Here is a 22,437-nt window from a genome sequence, read left to right as displayed (position 1 = left end):
GGGGGAGGAGGAAGAGGAAGAGGAAGAGGAAGAAGAAAGAAATTCTAAAAAAGGGAATTAAAAGAAGGGAAACTTGCAAGTTATTTTGTAGCGTTTAGGGCTGACCCCTGTGCCACGTGAGGCAAAGGCTGGCCAGGGCTACATCCCCAAGCCCAGGAGAGATTTTTTTACTTTGAACATTTACTTTCTCTCTCCCCCAGTATTTTGTAATGTGTCATATTCGAATGTCATATAGTTGTTTCCTCTCTTGGTAATTATTTCTCTTCTAGTCAAAATATTTCTCTGAGACCATCCTGTGCTATGTCCGGCCATCGGTTGAGTTGTGTCCCAGAACTGTGTGTGGTCATCGTTTTATCTTAATGACAGAAACTCTCTCTCTCTCTCTCTCTCTCTCTCTCTCTCTCTCTCTCTCTCTCTCTGTCTCTCTGTCTCTCTGTCTCTCTGTCTCTCTGTCTCTCTCAACTTCTCTTTGACAACTTCCAGTGTGGGGAGGTGCCGCTGGTTTACTCTGGCTGGGGAGCTGAGGGTCTCGAGTTCTTCCTTACCTCCTTCACCAGTCCCCAGAGCCCTTGGGGCTGTGTCTGAGGCCCTGGCCCCTGTATTGTGCATGGCTCATGCCCTCCTGCCTTTTTTTGGCCATCATTCTGTTTTGCCATTATTTTCTTAGTTTTTGTTTTGTTTTACTAACCAGTCACTACTGAGAACAGGTGGAAAAGGCAAACGTGGACAGGGAAAGACAGGTGGGACGTTGACTTTATCTTCTTCCCTAGGAAAGGCAATGAGGTAAATAGCAACCAACTCGAGTCCTTTTGCAGCCTTCTGGACCAAACCTTTACCTTAACCCAAAACTCGGACTCAGGAAGATGCACTATTCCTCTGGTCACACACCACAGGTGGATGAGCAAATGCTGCTGTTTATTTCGACAGTCGGAGGGCGTGAGTGCTCTTAGATTGAATAACAGCATCCGCGCTTCCTCCACTGTTCAGGACACGCTGCGTGTGCTTAGTTTCGCTGGTGCTGCTGAGGCCTGGCATGGAGAGAGTGTAGTCCTTTGGGGGGCTTTGTTTTTGGCAGTCACGCCCCCAGGTGACTCACCTGACAGGCTCTGAGTCACTGTCACTTGCCTGGTGGACCTATCCTCTACGCCTCCCACACAGTGGATCTCTGATCGTGTGGCAGTTGCTTTTTTGCTCACCATTAAAATAGACCCCCTCCACTCCTGCACTCAGAGGAGAGACAGACAGAGAAGTGGCAGCCTGGGGGAAGAGGTTGTTATGGGCAGAGCGAACAAGGAGGAAATTCCCTTGACCCACAGGTCTGCTCTCAGGTGTGGGTGCAAAAGCAAAACGTGGAAGTAGAATATAGCCAGGCTTCTGGGTTTGCTTCAGGAATACGAGTTTTCTGTTTTATCTTTTTCCATTTTACGCCTATGAAAATGAGAATTTTAAATATGCTAATATTAGTGACATGGGGGGCCGGAGAGACGGCTCAGTGGAATAAGCGCTTCCCTGGCAAGCGCAAGGGTCTGAGTTCAATCCCCAGTTCCGCCAAAAAAAAAAAAAAAAAAAAAATTAGTGACACAGCAGATGTGTAGCACAGGCCTGTAATCAGCACTCTAGGAAGCTGAGGCAGGAGGATCACAAGGGCAAGCTCAGCCTGGGCAATGTAGAAACTTAGTATGATTCGCTCCTTAAAAAAAAAAAAAAAAAAATTAAAAGGTATGTGTGGGCTAGAGAGATAGCTCTGTGATCTAAGTGCCTGCCTGGCAGGCACAAGGACCCCGGTTCAATCCCTGGTATTGCATGCTGTGCCAGCCCCACACCGTGCTGGCCACTGAAACTGGGCATGGTGGTGCACACGTGTAATCCCAGTGCTGGGGAGGCTGTGGCAGGAGGATCACTATGAGTCCGAGCTAAATAAATAAATAAATCTTAAAAAAAAATGTGTATGGGGTGCGCTAGGTGGGGTGGTGGTGTTCTGGAAATGTAGTTTAGTATGAAGCCCTGGGTTCAATCTCCAGTACCAAATAAATAAATTAGAGATATTGTGTATTTTGGCTGAATAGCTGTGTCTGTGAATCCGCATATTAATGTAAGGCTGACGCCACGCATCATCACAGGGTGAACTTCTGGGATGTAAAGATGCGTGTGGACCTGGCGCACGGCGGTGTGAGCTTGCAGCGCGAGGACAAGGTCCTGGCTTTGATTTCGCACGCTGCAAACAAACAAGAGTAAACCTGCAAATGTATTAGAATCTCAAATTGTTATCATAAATTTAATGTTTTAGTAGTCAAAACTTGAAAGGCTGATCATTTGTAACGCAGGAGCACTCCTCCCCTGCCAGCTAAAGTGCGTATACGCACAGTAGCGGTAAATCTGGAGGGCGGGGCCAGTTTGTGTTCTGGAGCCACCGATGCCAATCGGATGTGACAGAAGCGCGTACCCTGCCGGGGCCCCAGCTGCGCACAGGGCCAGGATGGTGTACCGATGTCCTCTTCAGCCTGCAGAGCCAAAGCTGAGCAGCAGAATGGGCTGAAATTTGTGGCTGGAGCTGTTGAGCATTCTGTAGTTAATCCCCTTCCCCGAAATGATTTCCCCTCTCCGTGGCTCTGAAATGTATTTACCATATCCTAGCTTGGTGGGGGTGGTCTCCAGGAGCCGCTGGTGCTTTTGATGTGGGGCCCAGCGATCTACCACTGCACTGCTGTCCCAGCACTGTGGAGCTTACTGAGCTAGCTCTTTCTTTCTTTCTTTCTTTCTTTCTTTCTTTCTTTCTTTCTTTCTTTCTTTCTTTCTGACAAGGACTCTCACGATGCAGTTCAGGCTGGCCTTGTACTCGCTTCGTAGCCCAGGCTGATCTTGAACTTGCAATGATCCTCCTGCCTCAGCCCTTCAAGTGCTGCAGTTACAGGCATGCACCACCATGCCTGGCCATGGAACTTTTGGTCATACTTGTAATTGCTTTGCTTGTCAGCATCCTACTTTCCTATGAAAGTTAGTTTTTTTCTCTGCCACAGGTATTCTTGTTGGTCTATACCTTATGGTTTGTTTGCCCTTTTCCATTATATCATTAGCTTTAAATTTTAAAGGTATAGACCACACACACATACTTCTGTGTGTTATCCATACTCACTTATAATTTTATTTAATTTTTTTTCTTATTTATTTGGTATAGGGTCTCACTATGTAGCTCAGACTCATAGTGATCCTCTTATCTCAAGCTCCCTGGTGCTGGGATTACAGTTGCATGCCACCATACCTGTTTCTGGTGGCTCAACGCACCCAGGGGCAGGGGCGGTGCAGCAAGTGGTGCCGGGGATTGAACCTTGGTCTCTGCACTTGCCTAAGCAGGTGCTTTGACTGCTGAGATATCTTCCCAGCCCTTCACATATAATTTTTATTTTATTTATTTTTTTGTATTTAGGACAGTACACAGGGTGTACAGTCTCACTGTATAGATTGGATTCGTAGTGATCTGCATGTTTATAGCCTCCCAAGAGCTAGATTACAGGCGGGTGCCACCACACCCAGTCTTGATCGCCATCTCAGCTCACCCTGGGGGTGGGGCTGGCACAGCAGGCCCGGGGATCAAACCCCTAGCCCCTGTGCCTGCTTGCTGGTGCTTTAATCCACTGAGCTATTTGCTTAAATTGCTTTCTGTTCAGAAAAAATGACCCAGTACTTCTTGAAAGTGCTAAATGCAGGGTCCCTGAGCCAAAAGTGCCCCAGTGTGCTCCAGCTCAGGATCTCGAAGCTTCTCCCATGGCAACGCCTGGCCCTGCCTTCTGCCACTCTGTGCACAATGCTATTGTAGAATCTTCCACATCCTGATTAGTTAGGAAACATATTCTTTCCTATTGATACTCTCTCAAGCTCCTTTCAGATGAATCCTCCTTGCCTCGAGTGGTTTATTATGTGTCTGACGCTTGCTTTTTGACTGAGGCCCCAACCTTCAGTGGGTTAGAAAGTTCCTGGGAGCCAGCAGTGGACAGAATTCCTCTCATGTCATAGCCCACCAATGGTGCTACACTGGAGGAAAGGTGTTGGCTCTGGTTCCGCTCTGCAGCATCCCTAGAGCTCTTTCCTCTTTTTTTTTTTTTTTGGCAGAACCAGGGATTGAACTCAGGCCCTTGTGCTTGCCAGGGAAGCGCTTATTCCACTGAGCCATCTCCCTGGCTCTTTCCTCTTTATGCTCATTCTGCACTCTGTGGAGAGGGTCTGCAGAGGCCCAGGCTCTATGCTGGCCCCACTCCTGCCCTGCTCGGGCTCCTGGCATTAAGCAGATGAACAGGAGTGCATTTGACCAACAGGAGTGTCACAGGGAGGGTTGAGCTGAGACTGGATATTGGGCTACCTCTCAAGGAAGGGACATTTGAGACCCAAGGGGTTAGGAGGGCTGCTGATTTAAGGGTGCTCAGAGTGTTCCAAGCAGAGGGGACAGTGTGTGGGGACAGAGCCTGAGGAAGCCCATGTGCGTGGAGCCTAGAGAGAGCCTGGGAAGAGCTGGGAGGGAAAAGGGTGAGGCCCGTGGTGAAGGGTCCAGAAGCCCGTTGTTACCCTCGGAGAAATGCAGTCACCTCGCCATATAGCATGCGCCTTTGTGAGTGCCTCCAATAGCCTGGACATGTCACCTACGTGATGCTTCCCCTGAGGGTCTCTATCCCATGCTCTCCAGACAGCCACGTGGGTTCCCTTCTCATGCACTCGTGCTCTGACACATGTACATACGTGTGCTCACACAGACCCATGCCCATGTGCGCCACAGAGCCTGCCTAATTGGTTTTGAAGCTGAGTTGTTCAGGGAAAGGGGAAAGAGCTGTCACTTTAACAGACGATCTGGAAGAGACATTCGGATAGAGGTAGATGACAGCAAGGCGGTGCTAGAGGAGTGGTCGGCCTGTGCTGCCTCGGGAAAGGCCACGTGTTCAGAGACTGACTTCCTCACGGTTCTGGAGGCTGGAAGTCTTCCTGATGACTGCCTTTTCTTAGGCTGTCTCTGGGGCTTGCACGTGGCTGCCTTCCTGTTGTCACCTCACACGGCCTTTTGTTGTCTGTCTGTCCGTCTCTGTCTCTGTCTCTCTCTGTCTTTCTGTCTCTTTCTCTCTCCTTGCATCTCTCTGGTGTCCCCACCTCTCATAATAACGCTGTTTTGGGGGGCTGGAGCCCTACCCTGTGACCTCACTTAACATTAAATTCTTATTTAAGCTGATCTAGGGAGTGCATTTTTGCACTTAGGAGGCTGAGGCAGGATCACCGCAAATTTGAGCCTGACTGAGTTCAAGACTAGTCAAAACCAAATAGGCTCTACCTCAAAAATTCTAAAAACAAAAACAAGAAACACAGACTGGGCATGGTGGCACGTGCCTATAATCCCAGTGGAGGCTGAAAATAGTAGGATCGCTATGAGTCTGATCTGTGTAATGAGACCCTGTAGACCCTGTACTACAGTACTGAAGAAGAAGAAAAAAAAGGAAAGAAAGCAATTTCACTTGACTCAGCTATCCCCCTTCTTGGTATTTCCCCAAAGAATCAGAGACATCATATTATAGTGATACACACATGTGCAGCCTGTACGTTTAATTTGGGCCCCTCAGGAGAGGACTGTGTTATCTTAGCCCTTTTCTGTTGTTGTCACAGAATGCCTGAGATGAGAAAAATTCACAAAGTAAAGAGGTTTATGATGGCTCTGGTTCTGGTGGCCGCACCTGCTTTGCTTCCAGCGAGGGCCCCATCCTGCTCGACTGCAGGGTGGAGGGCAGAAGGACAAGCAGCCCCTGGGGAAGAGACACACTCAGGGGCAGCCTCGCTTTAGCGCAGCCCGCCCTCGAGAACCCACCGCAGTGCGAAGGCGTTGATCCCTGGCAGCGGTCTCCCTAGTTACTGCTCAGAGCCCAGGGCCTCCCAGCACCACATGTCCAACTCAGACTTCCTCACAGAGCCTCAGCGCTTGCCCTTGTTCCTGTGCAGCTTCCTGCCCACCCAAGTGCTTCCCCCTAACTTGTTTGCAAACATGCGCTAGACCTGCTGCTAGCGGATTCTTTTTCCAAGCACGGTTCTGGTCATTTTTTTCTTGGCCTAAATACCTTCTGGGCTTCCTTTGCCTACTAAACTGAGTAGGCATTCCTCAGCTTGCATCCCAGATCCCTGTAGAAGGCCTCAGCTGCCCTTTCTGCAGTTTCTCTTTGGCTCCTGTGTGGAGGCCAGCCAGCCCTCTACAGTCACTCCTCTTGTACACTTGACGCCCGTGCTGCACGCTGCACTGGCCCTCAGCTACCTACAGCTTAGACTAAAAATAAAATTAAAAGTTTTCCCCTCTGCCAGGGCTGCCCACCTCAAATTCTGCTTCCTCCTTACAAATTTCACTGATCATACTTAAAGTTCCCCCCACCTTTGAACCCTCAGCACTATTTTTTTTTTTTTTGTTAATGTATTTTGTAAAGGGTCTCACTTTGCAGCTCACACTCATAGTGATCCTCCTGTTTTTAGCCTCCCCAGCACTGGGATTACAGGTGTGCGCCTCTACGCCGGGTCTCAGTGGCTAGCTAGGTGCCCCTGGGGTTAGGGCCAGTGTGACATGGTACCAGGGATCAAACCCCAGTCCCTGTGCTTGCCTAAGCAGGCACTTAGTCTGCTGAGCTATCTCACCAGCCCTCTCAGCACTATTTTATTTTTCCTCTTTCTGAAACCTGCTCATTTCCTCCCTTCTTTTGTGGCTTTTTATGTACATGTCTCATTTCCATTACTGAATTAGTAGGGTAAGGTGGAGACTGCATTAACAGCCTATTTATCTTTTGAGACAGTTGCTGTACAGTTTAGGCTGGCCTTGAACTCGCTTTGTCGCCCAAGCTGGCCTTGAATTCACAGTGATCCTCCTGCCTCAGCCTCCTGAGTGCTAGGATTACAGGCAGGGCCACCACACCCAAGGATGGCTTTTTTTTTTTTTTTTTGAGCAGTGGGAGTTCTATAAATAATAATTGAGTTGCCTGCCTAGAACAGGGGATGGTTCTCTTCCCTTTTGTGTCTGTAGTCAGGAAGCACAGGGGGTGTCTGAATGCTTTTCCCCTTTTTCTCCTATAATTACACAGGCCCATTTTGCTACATCAGGCAAGAAGTAGCACTCTCTGTCTGTGCGGGGAGGTAGGGGGGTGTCACAGGCAGCACATTCCATCCCAAAGCCAGTGCCGCTGACCTCAGTGCCCAGGATGTGGCTGGCTGCAGAAGGCAAACACTGTCCCCTGGCCAGGGCTATGGTCAGCATGTGGGAGGTGGAATTCTGGGAGGGAATAATAGCTGAATGAGGAGCAGGCGGGGAACGAGTACAGATCTCAGAGGAGTGCTTCCAGAGGAAAAGGTGGGAAGGACAGTGGCTGACCAGGTGCTTACCAGATGGAGAGGCACAGGGCACCTGTCCTGCTTGGATACTTCCTGGGGGTCCCTCACGGCCTGGCAAGGTCGTGCTTGCTGCCGAGTTGCAGCTAGCTCAGCGTCAGAACGTCGGCCAGCACTGCATTCACGCATCTCAGGGACTTTCACGCAGGCTTCTTTTCTGCTGAGGTACTTGCCCTCTGCAGCCACAGACATGATAGGTGCTGCGTATGCATGTATATCCGTGTGCACACGCATGCATGTGCGTGCATGTGCCTGTGTGAAGAGAAACATGACCTACTACAACAGGCTTAAAGGTCTTTGTCTTTCCAGGCTTATTTTGCAGAGGGAGAAGCACTTCCATTATCTGAAAAGAGGCCTTCGACAGCTGACTGATGCCTATGAGGTAACTATGTTACCCAGGAATTCTTTCTGTCAGATTCTCTATCTCTTCTCTTTTTGTACCCCCCCCCCACACACACACACACATTTGAATGGAAAATGCTGTTGGGCCTGACCTGCTGCAGATCCACACGTACCAAATGGCTCTGGCAGGGTGCCATTACAAAGCTGGGACACCACTTCCGACCGGGACAGAGCCAGGCTTCTCCAGTCTTGTCTTCTCCTAGAGTGAGTGGGGCCATCTGATGGAGTGAGGCTTTCCTCCACCTTGAGATCACAGCTGAGGTTTCCTACACTTTCTCCTGACCCCTTCCATAGCTGGAAGTCTGTTACCAGTCAAACCCAGTCCTCTGCACTAAGTTGAGCTAGTTCCCTCCTTTGCCAGAGGACCAGAACATGAACCCCAAAGAGCACCCCTAATATTTAACACTGTTAGCCCAACTCTGAGTGAATGTCATTTTAAAAAAATTTTTGTGTAAATGTTGAAACCAATTTTAATCAAACAAACCAGCAGCTGAGCATGGTGCTGCACACCTGCAATCCTAGTACTCAGGAGGCTGAGGCAGGAGGATAGTTGTGAATTTGAGGCCAGCCTGGGCTATGTCAGTTCAAGGCCAGCTGGAACTGCATAGTGACCCTGACTCAAAAAAAAAGAAGCAGAGCATATCCATAGGCTGGATCTGGCCTGTCACCTCTCAGGTTTCAATTTCAGTCCCCCAGTCACTAACCACACTGGTTAGTGTCCTGTGTTAGCCGTCTTTCTATTGCTAAATCCCTACCGTACACAACTCCAAGGAAAAAAATGTTTCTTTTGATTTATGGTTTCAGAGGCCTCAGTGCATGGTTGGCTGGACCCAAGGCAGATGGAACGGCCCAGGAGTGCTGCTCCTCGGGCGGCATCCAGGAAATGGAGAGGAAGGGAATAGCTGGAGGCCTCGCTCCCAGGCCCTGCCTCTTCACCCAGACCCCACCTCCTAATATCCCATTCAGCTGTGTACTTGTCAAAGGATTGATTCCTTGGTGAGGTTAGGGACCTTATGATCCGATCATTTTCCTAAAACCCCATTTCGGAACACAGTAGACTTTGGGAGCCATTTTAGATCCCAACCTTAACAGTCCATCAGCCTGATACAGTTAATGCCATAGTGGCTGCCAGTCTATTGAGCCTTGTTGTAAAATCTTACCTTGCATTCTCTTGCCTAACCCTCTAGTTACACCACAAGTTAGGGCAGTATTATTTACAGGGAAGAAAACAGGCGTAGGTCAGGTAATTTGCTCGAAGGCACACAGCTAGGGGGCAGAGGAACTGCCATGCATGCTTAGCCCAAATGCTTGGAGTGTCTTCAGGGGCTACCAACCCCGGCCTCAGGTGACATTAACCAGTTTGGACTGTCAGCACCTTTTTTTGTTTGTTTGTTTTTTCAGTACCTGGAATTGAACTCAGGGCCTTGCGCTTGCCAGGCAGGTGCTTAAGCCACTGAGCTATCTCCCTGGTCCCTAAAACCTACATTCTTGTCTCAGTTTTGACATTTAGTTTTGTTTTTTTAAACTGGAAAAAAATGTCCTTGGACCTCATTATATAACTGGAGCTACCTGCTCGGGTCGCCTTGAATCTCAGTAACTGTGTAGGCCTTGGGTTGGAATTGAGGTCTGTCCACGTGTCACCTTTGGAAGCCACTGTCAGCTGCCCGGGCAGAGTGACTGTCTTCCGTGCGCGCCCTCAAGGCTGTGAGAAGCATCTGTATAGGAGGACATGCTGCTGCATTACGTTCCGAAGGACACAAGGTGACTAGTACTTAACGTGACTGTCCGAAGCCCTCTTCTTTAAGATGATACATATTATATACCCCAAATATTTCCAGAATCAGAGTCAAATTCCTTTTCATTATCTTCTTATCACAGTGGTTGGTGCAAGTAGTAACCAAATATTTATTGGATATGAGAATGTGTTGATCATGAACTCTCTTGCCCAGAGAGCGGCCTTAGACTGCCTGCATTGGGAGTGTCCTCTGCTCAGCCCTGGATGTCTGCTGGGGAGGACTTACTGGGTCTAAAGTAAACTTTTAAAAAATATCTCATTAGGGGCCGGGGAGATGGCTCAGTAGAATAAGTGCTTGCCTGGCAAGCGCAAGGGCCTGAGTTCAATCCCTGGTTCTGCCAAAAAATAAATAAATAAAATAAAATAAAATCTCATTTTCCTGCCCTGCCCCCGGGGTGCGCTGAGCCCGGAAGGAGTCCGATGTGGTGGCGCACGCCTGTAGTCCCAGCGCTCGGGAGGCTGAAAGCAGGAGGATCACTATGAGCCCCAGCTGCGTAGTGAGACCCTGCATCAAATACATAAAAAAAAAAAAACTTACAAAAATCTCATTTTCCTTTTCTCATGGATGGTCATTGCATTCCTGGCTAAGGTCACAGAGTGAAGCACCCCCATTTGCCAAGGAAGGGCTCCTCTCCCCCTGGCCAGGCTAGAGGGAGGGAGACAGACCCAGCCTGGTTGGCAGCGTTTTGGAGTAACTGAATGAGGGGTGTGTTTTCTTCTCGTCTCTCCCAGTGTCTGGATGCCAGCCGCCCGTGGCTGTGCTACTGGATCCTGCACAGCCTGGAGCTCCTCGACGAACCTATCCCCCAGACAGTGGCTGCAGAGTGAGTCTGCCAGGGAACCTGGGGTACTCTCTGGGATGGCATCCTCACTTTGGGGTTCCTGTGTGTGCGTTGTGATGGAAAAAAAACAAAACAAAACAACAACTCCTACCAAGAAACCTTGCCCTCCTCTTGACCTCCAGCAGCTTCCTGAAACTCCTCCACTTGAAATGCCTGTTGTAAGCTAGTGGGTAGAGCAAGACTTTGAACTCCCAAGAGAAGGATTCTGGTTCCCTCTGAGGCCTTTTCTTCTGGCTCTTGGCTCTGATCTTTGAGAAAAGTTTTTCTCACCAACTCTGAGAGATATGATTTCACTGGGAAATACGGATGCGTTTGCGTGGCTGCAGGGGAAGCGTAGGTGACTCGGAGGGCAGGATCGCCTTTGCCTTCCACCAACACCTCAGAAGTGCTTCCTCCCCAGTGCTGTGGCGTGGGGTGGCTCTTGGTGGGGCCCGTGCGGTCCTGTCTTAGTGTACCAGGATGACTGAGAGTTTTCATCAACTTCTGATGACTAGATCTAAGCAACTGAGAGTCTTCCTGCGCTGCGTGTGTAGATGGGGCTTCTAAGACGGCACATTGTTCTCAGAAGCTCTTCATAATTTATAACTTAATGCAGAAAAAACTGATCATGACTCCAGTCTAAGGAATACCGGGATAGGAAAGGACAGCCTGTAAGGGAACGCAGGAGCCCAGAGGGCCAGCCTGTTCTCTTGGCTTGAGGGCCAGGAATAGGGGACCGCAGGACCCCGAGCCAAGTTCAGTTTTCACAGCACAAGGTGGCAGCTGCCCGGACTGGTGGAGGCTCCCTGGAGCCCTCCCTGTCACAATGTGCCTGCCTCGGTCACACTGGCAGGTCAGAGGAACAGAGGTCACATTGTCTCATTCATTCTCTCTTAACAATAACCTCTCATTCTTGCTTTCCTGGGCAGGGTGTCTTGTGATGAATGTGGATGGGGAGATAATAATGAATTAAGCCCTTAACCCTGTGACACCCGCTTGCTGGGGCTGAGAGAAAACATGTGCTGCTTTGGTCATCAAGACTGCTTCCAGCACTGGAAGTAGAGTTGGACACAGTTTCTGCAGTAACAGGAATTTAATTGTCAAAATAAAGGCCCATGTGTTTTTGAAATACCAGTTGGGGGCTGGGAGGGAGGTGCCTTTTTTCCCCCACACCTACACACTCAGGATGTATGTGCAGCTGAGAATGGGAAGGTCACCCGGGAGACAAGCAGAAAGAAACAGGGTTTCGTGTGAGTGACAGGCGGGGAGGCCTGACAGACAACGCGACCAGGTTGGACCTGGGAGATAATGACAGGGCTTCCTGCAGTGCCGAAGCTCAAGTCGGGGTCGATTCTGAGTTTCCTCGGGGTTGTATAGCTGGTGATTTTTTTGTTTCGTATTGTCTTCTTGAAACAGTCTCCCTACGCAGTTCAGGCTGGCCTTGAGCTCGCTTTGTAGCTCAGGCTGATCTTGGACTTGTAAGGATCTTCCTGCCTCAGTCTTCCAGGTGCTGGGATCATAGGCGTGCGCCACCACACCAGCTTATAGTTGTTTTATCATTGTTTTTTGTTTATTTGTTGAGGCAGGGTCTCACTCTGTAATTCAAGCTGGCTTTGAACTCACTGTGCAGCCCAGGCTGGCCTGGAACATATTATCATTGGGCTTATTTTGGTGGGAGGGCATATGTGTCAAAGTTACTTTTGTGATAACACCCGAGAAGAAAAGGGGAACCCTTTAAAAGGGTTTTCATGGTGAGCAATTGGAGACAACCTAAATACCAACAGTGGGGGCTTTAAAATTCATTTGAAGTTTAAGCACATTCTAACACATACAGGGAAATATATGTATTCATTTAAAAATATATATAAGTGTACTTGTATATACATGTACCTTTATTTATGTAAAGAGATGTGAAGTGAAAATGGATAAAAAGATTCAGCTGTCAGATTCTGGGGAGGAGGTGACGGTTTGCACCCACATCCTATGCAAGCGCTAGGCAAGTGCTCGACCACTGGACATTAACATCTTTTTTTTTGTACTGGGAATCGAACTCATGACTTCATGCTTGCCAGGCAGGCACTGTGTTAGTGAAGGGCTCCAACACAGAGCCGCTTCACCAGCCCCTAAAAGTCAACTTTTATAGATTAAAAATGTAGATTATTATATGAATTTTCAAAAGCAGAAGTATACACACATGGGTAGTGAAGTTAAAGGTGATTTAAAATTTGTCTTTGCTAAGCTTTTAAATTTTCTAAAATTTCTACAATGAAAAAAATAAATAAAATTTCTACAGTGAATGTTTGTAATTACAAGAGTGCTCTGAAAATAAGCTAGGTGGGGGCCTGCCCCTTAGCTCAGTTCTTTCAGTGGCTGCTTCAACAAAGCAGTCAGGCTCAGGTTGCTGTGGTTCATCCCGACAACTCAAGCCAGCCAAACCTGCCCTGAAAGTATTTGGAGAAGAAAAAAAAAAAAAGCTGGGTGGTGTGCGTCTGTTGTCAGCGCTGGGCCAGGCTGGATGGAGGGATGGGGAGTTAGAAGCCTGCCTGGCCCACAAAGTGAGATCCTGCCTTAAAAAATAGAAAAATAAAAATAAACTTGTCCTGATTTTTGAGAGTTAGTGTCTGAGCTAATCTCCTTTACAGCTGCCATAAAAGGTTTATCTTCTGAGCATTAATGTAATGAACTTATATAGAATAACTTGGACTTTCCAATCATGTTACTGTTTTTTGTTATGTGCTTAGCAGGCAGTTAATTCTAGGTGCAGACAGTAATGTCAAAGGTGGAAACCAAACCAAACAGCCCTGACCTATCCGGAAATAGACTCTACCTAGATTCTGAGTAATCTTAGTGACTTTTATAGAACTTTGGGGAATTTTCTCTTTTATTTTTAATTTTTTCCCATAATTTTATTGAGAAACAAGTAGCAATGAGAGGAATTTTCTCTTTTAGACTACCTGAAATAGGATATCCCCCCCCCCCATTTTTCTTCTGTATTTTTTTGGTTGAATTGTCTTTTAGGGGAAGATTTATTTTTTGTTTTTGGTTACCGAGGACCAAACCCAGGGCTTCCAGCTTGCTAGATAAGGATTCTACCGCTGAACCAAATCCCCAGCCCCAGGATATTGCCTTTTGATTTAGTTTGCTCAGGGAAAAAGAGTGCTTTGAAATGTGATCTTTTTTTCCCTTTCAAACACAGGTCGAGGTGGTGGCGAGGCAGGCTGGCTCTGGACTTGTGCACCTCCCTGCCCTCTTCCCTGCCCCACCTGGCCTTCGCTGCACACACTCTGCACGTACATGGGAGCTTCTCTGCTTCCCTGTTTTGTTCACTCTTGTGCTCCTGTTTGCCTGGGGAAAGTGTGACACGCTGAGTTCCCTCTAGTGGGCAACGTCACTTGTGTCAGCATCTGTGAAGCCAGCAAGGCCAGGTCTTGACTGCTGCTGCTGTCAGACGTTCCAAAGGAGAAACAGAGAGAAATTTAGCTTGCTTCTCTTGAAAGATTATGTATGGACACTTACATGTTCATATACAAAAAAAATGAACTAATATTTTGAATCTGACATTTACTTTGCTTCATGATTTTCGCACTGGAAGAAGCTCCATGTAAAGATGCTTTGTTATTAAAAGCTGCGGTACTGAAAATACAGAGCAAAGTGAAAACCACAGGGACTCCGTGGTGCTGTTAAAGTTAGGTTTATAGTTTCTGTAAGAGTTAAAAATTGTCTTTAACTTGAAAACCATTTTAGAATTTTTGAGCGTATAGAGATTTTTCCAGAGATAAATTCCAATGTTTGCTGTTTAATGCCTTTTAATTTCCCTTTAGAGGAATAAGTAATCCCTTGAGTATTTTTCTTTTTACTGCTTACGTTACAGTATACCCCATCCGTTTCCTTGGCTTTCAGTAGAGACACCCTTACCCCTTGTCTGCAGGCCTTGTGCTGGTGCCTGGGGCACAGACCAGAGGTGTTTTGGATCCCCTCTTCATGACAGTCCCTGCAGCAGAGCACAGCTCAGCCGCTTGTGTCGGTCAGGCCAAGGGTGAGACACCTCCCTCTTCAGAACCAACCTGGACTTCAAAGCAGCTGTTGCCCAGAGGACCCTCTGTGCTCAGAGGTCTGCGCAGTGCCAGTCTCTGGAACAAGCTGCCTTTTACCTGTCCCTTGTTGGCCTTCACCTAGGGCAAGCCTGGCCTCTCTGTGTTGGGATGCAGCTGTTGCATGGTAGGGCAGATGGAAACCCGGCACCCAAACCTCTTGTGTTTGCTTCTACTCCTGTTCAGGACTGACTGCTCCTCTACAACTATTAGAAATCCTCAGAATTATTTAGACTTTAAGTCTGTCTGTGGTAGCCTATTGTGGGATGAATATATATATATTTTCTTCTCTCTTTTGTGGAGCTGAGGATTAAGCCCAGGGTCCTGTGCATGCTAGGCAAGTACCGTACTGCGTGGTACACCAGGGCTGTAAAACCAGTGCTGAAATTTTCTCAAATCTAACCAGAATTCTTTTTGCCAAGATTAGCCTCAGTTTTGTCACTCAAAAGTTTTTTGGGGGCTGGGAAGATAGCTCAGTTGAATAAGTGCTTGCCTGGCAAGCTCAAGGGCTTGAGTTCAATCCCTAGCTCTGCAAAAAAAAAAAAAAAAAAAAAAAAGTTTTTTTGTAGTTATCCTATGTATACATGAAATATTTTTCTGGGTAGCTTTTCACTGTAGTTGTCTGTACTATTAAGCCTTTTAATATTTTTTCCACTTTTTTATAGTTGGCCAATTTTATAACTCTAATGAGGACTCACTTTGTGTAAAAATAGGCCAGATATAATTCTGAATAATGCTATGGTTATGATGCCTGTGAATAGTGTGTTGTTTTGGTTTGGTTTGGTTGGTTGTTTGATTTTTCTTTCTTTTCTTTCTTTTTTTGCGGAACCTGGGATTGAACTCAGGCCCTTGCGCTTGCCAGGGAAGCACTTATTCCACTGAGCCATCTCCCCGGCCCCCAAAGGCAGAAGGATTTTTTATTTTATTTTATTTTTTTTTGGCAGCCTCAGCATGCATTCAGGGCAGGTTTGGTTTGGCTTGAGGCTTGAGGATCTGGGAATCGAACCATAGCATCCTGAGCCTGACTGCTTTGTTTAAGCAGGTGCTTAAACAACTGAGCTAATGATCAGGCCCCGTCTGTTTGATATTTTGCCAGGCATAGTGCCCCACACCTGTAATTCCAGCTGCTGTACTTGGGAAACTGAGGCAGAATTGGCCATTCAGGGCCAATGTGGGCAATCTAGTGAGAACCAATCTCAAAGTAAAATAACAGGGGTTAGTGTTGTAGCTCTCTGGCAGGGTACTTGTCTCAGAGTCCTGAGTTCAGTCCCTAGTACTATGAACAAAGTCAGCGTGCTTTTGTTACTGACTCTTAACTCCTCAGGGACTCTAATCTCTGGTCCTTTCCTGCCGTGTTCCTAGTCATTTTCCACTTGTATTTATATGCTTTTACCATTCTCCATCCCTGCCTTACGTTTATTATTTAGCACTTGTTCTTTCTTTTTTAAAAATTTTATTGAAAAACAAATAGCAATGAGACAGTTTCAAAACAGGTTAGTAGGACAGTTACAATAATTAATACATTGCTTATTGTCTTTGTAGTAGTTATTCATAGTACAAGATGCAGACATGATATCCTGTCTAAACACTATTAGTACAAATCTTTCTTACTGAATTAAGAGAAAGTAGCTGTATAGTAAAACCACATTAATATGCTGAGTTGTAAAAGGCTCAAGTCAACAACTTCTGACATTGCCAGTCCTACGGATAACCCACTACTATTATGGACTACTGGACTATATTGGATTATTTTGCTGAATTCATACACTTACAATATTTAAATGACAATGGAATACTCATTTCTGACAAAACTAAACAAAAAAGAAGGATATAAATTAAATGAACCAGGGCTAGGGAGATGGCTCAGTGGAATAAGCGCTTCCCTGGCAAGCGCAAGGGCCTGAGTTCAATCCCTGGCTCTGCCAAAAATAAATAAATAAATAAACCATTTTGTAGTGATAAATATATATATATATATATATGATATATATCTATATCTATATATATATATATATTCTTGTTTCATTTGTTTTATTCTGGACTCCAATTTATCTCTCTGTTTTATATTATTTGCTTCTTATGCATACTTTTTTTTTTTTCAGTATGGGGGATTAAACCCAGGGCCTTCATAATGAGCTATATCTCCAGCCCCGTATTTTTAAAAATTTTTAATTTTGAGACAGGGTCTCACAAGTTGGGCAGGCTGGGCTCAGGTTTGCCAGCTTTCTGCCTCAGCCTCCTGAGTGCTGGAATTAGAGGTGCCCATCACCACACCAGGCTTACATATACTTTTGGGTTCTCCACTCCATCCTCATTGGTGACAGTCTTGTCCAGAACCAACCACTTCAGAATAGTCTTCAGCCATTACCTGAAAGTCTAGGTAAACCACTTTAAGGATGACAGTAAGTCACTGACATTCTTGCTTTGAGCTCCGTCCTCTTACCTGAGTGCGTCCTCAGGGGTTCTGATTTAACCCATATTAGGCATGGCTGTGATACTGGGCTTTTTGGTTTGGGTTTGGTGTGTGTGACTACTGGGGATTGAGCCCAGGCCCTTTGCATTTTTATCTCTAAGTAGTAATATCTCTAGCCTTTTTTTATTTTTTACCTTGAGACAAGGTCTGACTGAGTTACTAAATGAGCCAGGCTGGGCATGAACTTGGCGTGCTCCTGCCTCAGCTTCCTAGAGTGCTAGAATTATTGGCTTGCACAAGCCCACCCATCTGGATTGGTCAGCACCCAAGTGAAGTCTGGGCTCTTTCTGACTTTAGGAGGCCAGGCCTGTATATTCCTTATTAGTGCTCCTGTGATTGTAACAAGACACCATGTGGGTTTGAAAATCCCTGATCTCCAAAGATAGTTTCCCACTTTGCTGGTGATTGTTGCGGAGCCTAGAATCGGAAGAGCATTGCTAACGTCAAAGAAAGCTGATCCTCGGCCACATCTAAGACGCACAGGCGGTAGTATCTCTGAAGGAGTCCAAAGCAGGCCATGCTTGTTTACACAGTATTTCCTGCTTGTAATTTTTTCATTATTAGTTGGTGAATTTTTGGTCTCTTAAGTTATTCTCTCCCTTTTGATAGATTGAAATTCCATTCACATTCTGGTTCTCAGTGCTGCTAAGTCTACTAAAGACAGCTGGTGGCCTCGTGGTCACTCTGGCAGCTCCTGAAGTTGCAAGCTGGGAAGCCTGGGATCAGAACTTTCTGTATGCGGAAGTGAGGTCGCGAGCCCTGCCCCCAGCTCCCCAGCAAGCCCGGGAAGGTGGGATGGTGCGGGTCAGCTGAGGTGCTCACCTCTGGGGCTGGGCCCTACCGAGGTGTCCGGTACATTCAGATCCTTAGTCACACCCAACTTCAGACCGCTGGGTCAGGAGTGTTGCCTTCAGCACAGTTCCTTCCTGGGTGCTGGGGAAGGGAAGGGAATGCCTAGGTGACTTTTTTCTTTCTTCACTTAAAAAATGCAGTTTGTTGTTTTATGTTGCTGAGGATCAAACCCATACTGTATGCAAACTAGGGAAATCCTCTATACTGAACTACTATTGTATCATCTCAACCTTTTGCTTTTGTAGTAGAGAAAGCTTAGTAGGCTATTGTAGCCAACCTTGTTAGGATTTGAGCTTACTAGCTATTTGTCTGGGAAGTAGTGTAATCCCTGATGATTTGGAAAATATGTTGGAATAATCTATTTTAAAAATGTGCCAAGAATGTCTTGGTTGTCTGTCAACCTCAGTTTCCATCCTTGTGTTTCCTATAATTAAATTTTACGTTTAAATAGAAGTAAACGGGTATTGTCTTACCCTGTGAGATTTCAAACCTGAAGTGGCAAGATGGGAGCATTTTCTGTTGCTGTCCTTGTCCCAAAGCTCAAAGGTCTGAAATGAAGTAATCAGATAGGATGTGAGGAACCCCCAGTGGGCTTCGGTCTTCATAGAGCTTACCCTGTATCGACTCCCTGGCAGTGGTGACTAGAAATGAGATGAAAGGGCTCAGAAAAGAAGCCCCTAATCGCCATTAAGCCAGCACTTCAGAGGCTGAGGCAGAGGATCGAAAGTTTGAGGCCAGTTAGGGGCTCTTTTTTTTTTTTTTTTTTTTTTTTTTGTGGAACCGGGGATTGAACTCAGGCCCTTGCGCTTGCCAGGCAAGCACTTATTCTACTGAGCCATCTCCCCGGCCCCTAGGTGGGGGCTCTCTTGATGTCCTAAAGCAGGAATGTAAATCTTGGTGGCATGCTCAGAGGCAAACCCTCCCTAAACAGTTCTCCTCCGTGAGGACACAGGAGCCCCTTTGGATTGATGTGAAAGCCCCCGTAGGACCCCACAGACTGCGGTGTTCTCTTATGTGTGTCACCTGTGCTCCTGCGGCACTGCCGCTGTCACTGAGCACGCTTTGAGCCTCTCCTTCTCCCCAGGGCAGAGGTGAGCTTCTTTCTGGAGAGGTGACAGGAAGCAGCACCGCTGCACACGCAGCAGCGGCTGGGCTCGAGAGGTGTCTCTGTGTGCCTGGGGAGCCCTCCGCAGGGGGCTGAGGCGATGGCTGTGGGGAAGGAGGCAGATGCCCACTAGGTGCTAAGCACCATCCAGAGGCTGTGAGGTCCCCAGAGGAAGCAGACTGGTACCCCAGACCCAGGGCTGCAAGTGCAGTGAGAAGGCGAAGAAAAGCTCAGTCTGGAAGCCCCTTACTTCCCAGCCTTGCGCTGTGGTGGTTAGATGCAGGAACTGTACAAACTGTACAAACTAGAGAGAGTCAACACTTTGTGGGGGGCAGATTATTTTTCCTTCTGAGGGAGGGGAGATAATTGCAAAGATGTGGACTTTGATGGGAATTTGCTGCTTTGAAATTAATGCTCTCAACTTTGTCCTTCCCTTTGGCCATGTGCCTAGTGTGTGTCAGTTTCTGGAGCTATGCCAGAGCCCAGACGGTGGCTTTGGAGGGGGACCCGGTCAGCACCCACACCTGGCACCCACGTACGCAGCCGTCAACGCACTGTGCATCATCGGCACAGAGGAGGCGTACGACATCATCAACAGGTACAGCCGCAGCCAGCGGGGCCCAGGGCTCGGAAGGCTCCCTTGCGGCCCTGCACTGACCGTTGCCTTCTTCCACCCCGCCCTGCCATTTCACAGGGAGAAGCTGCTCCAGTACCTGTACTCACTGAAGCAGCCCGATGGCTCTTTCCTCATGCATGCTGGAGGTGAGGTGGACGCCAGGTGAGTGGGAGCTGCAGCAAGCTTCTAGAGCTGCCCTGTCATCAGAGACGCCGCAGCCAAGGACAGCAGGACTGTGCTCCAGCTTTGTCCCACACGTCACTGACACAGTGTCGTCATCCTTGATACAATACAGATGTCCACCAGAGTCACTGACTCTTGACTTCCTTTATGTAAATCATAAAATATTAGAAACAAGGGCTGGTGAGATGGCTCAGTGGTCTAAAGCACCTACTTAGAACAAGCTAAGCTAAACAAAGCACAGGGACCGCGGTTCAATCCCCCAGTACCACATGCCAGCCAGCCCCGCCCCCTGGTGGGCTGAGCTGGCCACACACACACACACACACACACTCATAGAAAGAAAGAAAGAAAGAAAGAAAGAAAGAAACAAACAAACAAACAAAATGCTTTTCTTATAAAATTTTGGTGTAAAATAATATACCTAAAGGAAACACACTTCTCTTCTACATTGTTTGAAATACTAGTTATCAGTAAAAAAGAATAAGAAAAAAGGAAAGGATGATCACAAATGACTGTAGTATAATCTTCTGTCTTTTAGAGAAGAAAGCCCAATTGGAACCCAGTAATACTTCCTGCTCAATTTGAGTGTTTTGTCTTGTTTTGCTTTTTTTTTTTCCAGAACTGGGGATTGAACTCAGGCCCTTGCTCTTGGCAGGCAAGCACTATTGTTTTGCTTGTTTTTGGAGACAAGGTCTTGCTGTGTAGTTTAGACTAGCCTGGACCCAATGTGTAGCCTAGACTGGCCTCAAAATCATGATGATCCTCATGCCTCAGCCTCCCAGGTGCTGGGAATTACAGGTGTGTGCCACCAAGCCCAGCATCTCCCTGATGAATTTGGTAAGACCTTGAGAACGTGGAACACCTTTGCTCTTCTGTGGTGCCGCTACACTCAGTCCCATTTGCCGGCTCACTGCACACTGGGTGTGGGACAGGCACACAGGCCAGGGATCAAACTCCCAGCCTCTTCGTCTGCCTAAGCAGGTGCTTTAATCCTCTGAACTATCTGGCTGGCCCTTTGAGCCTCTTGAGAGTGGCTGTGGAAGGTGCAGAGGCCTTGTGTATCAGCAGAGTGCAGCGCTGTGACTTGCACAAACCAATTTGTACCTGTTGGCTCAAACTTAGCACTGCATTTTACCAAGAACTACAACTTGGCTGGGTGCAATCGGGTGCACTTGTATCCTGCCTACCTGGGATGCTGAAGCAGATAGCAAGTTTAAGGGCAGCTGGGATCACTTTATGAGACCCTGTCTCAAAAAAGGCCAAGGAATATAGTTTAGCCTCTTTTAATCAGTTTTGGCTTGAAATCTAGTTTGTTTACAGATAAGACCACCTGCCTCTGCTTTTTTCTGTGTTCCATGTGAAATATTGTCTTCTATCCTTTGGCTTTTGGTCTATGATTTTTTTTTTAATTAAATGTGTTTTTTGTATACAGCATATTGTTGACCCTTGCTTTTTGATTCATTCTCCTAGTCTGTTTCTTTTGATTGGTGAATTGACACCATTTATGTTGGTGATTATAACTGATATGTATTGAGTTATCTTTGTCATGTTATCTTCCTGTTGCTATCTTTTTCTCTCTCTGCTTAATTACTTGCCTAGCCTGGTGGGTTCATTCTGTTGGTATTCATAGAGTTATAGCTCTCCTTGTCTCTCTTTTTTTTTTTTTGGCAGAACTGGGGATTGAACTCAGACCCTTGTGCTTGCCAGGGAAGCGCTTATTCCACTGAGCCATCTCCCCAGCCCCCCCTGTATATACTTTCAATGGAAAATTTAATCTGGATATCTATTTGAATCTGTTTCATGGATTTCATCTCTTTCTATGTTGTACATTCATGATTTCCATCATTTTCCTAAGCCCCTGTATTTTTTAAAACTGTATCTGGTCCAGAGTCACTAACCATGTCTTTCGTTATGGTCACTATCTCTGTATTTATCTGAGAGATGATTTCTGATTTGATTTTTTTCTAGAGCCTCATTTATCTGCTTTGTGACTTCCACTGCTACCACTTTAGATAGTCCAGATGGGTAACTTTCAAGTTGTCCCACCCCATTGTCTCCTGGGTTTGCCTTTGGTGAGCTGGAAATCGGGAGTCGTTTCTTGCTTATGTTTCTTCTTATGTTTTAAAGTTTAATTTCTAGATTGATGCTTATGAATTGCTTATGGCAGGTCACTTCATTGCTAGTATTTAGAACATTTAGGAAACAACTACTTTCCAGAGAGGCCTTCCAGCTGTAGCTGGCTTCTGGGTTTGAGCTTGTTGCAAGATCCTACTTCTTCAATTTATTGAGGCTGAAATTTGCTGCCTGTTTGACCCAGCTGCTGCTTCCTTGGCACTGTCCTGTAGTATTGTTTGACTCTTAAACAACCTCAGTCGTGAAATACCAGGACGAACAACTGATAAGAACAATTATGTCGTGTTAGCTAAAGTAGTATAATTAGCAATAATAATAGCATGAGACACAGCCTAGAAAATAACATACTGTGCTAAGTATTAATTTGTCCCCTTTAATCTTCTGAATTATATTTGTGGTTAAATAAAATGTAAAACAAACCAGAAAGTTATATACAATAAGCATGCCCTCAGTATGGTGATTTTACCCTCAAAGGAGAAAAGTTAAAATGGTATTGGGAGAAACAATGGCAAAATAGAAGCAGAGGAAGAGATTATGTTAGATTATGCAAAGTGTGAGAAACTGGTGAAGAATACAG

The 22,437-nt window shown here is 46.6% G+C and overlaps 1 protein-coding gene across 1 annotated transcript in view; it reads left to right on the top strand.

The window, feature by feature from the left end:
- Positions 1-22,437, top strand: part of Fntb (farnesyltransferase, CAAX box, beta) — an 88,400-nt gene that overhangs the window by 29,740 nt on the left and 36,223 nt on the right. Inside the window, exons 3-6 of the mRNA XM_004624783.2 lie at positions 7,699-7,771; positions 10,319-10,410; positions 19,380-19,526; positions 19,623-19,706. Of these exons, the coding sequence (XP_004624840.1) occupies positions 7,699-7,771; positions 10,319-10,410; positions 19,380-19,526; positions 19,623-19,706 (396 nt within the window). The remainder of the gene's footprint in view (positions 1-7,698; positions 7,772-10,318; positions 10,411-19,379; positions 19,527-19,622; positions 19,707-22,437) is intronic.

This window comes from Octodon degus, unplaced genomic scaffold, assembly GCF_000260255.1.
Source record: "Octodon degus isolate 3935 unplaced genomic scaffold, OctDeg1.0 scaffold00007, whole genome shotgun sequence".
Taxonomy (NCBI): Eukaryota; Metazoa; Chordata; class Mammalia; order Rodentia; family Octodontidae; genus Octodon; species Octodon degus.
The sequence above is the reverse complement of the archived record's forward strand: the minus strand, read 5'-3'. Positions and strand labels throughout refer to the sequence as shown.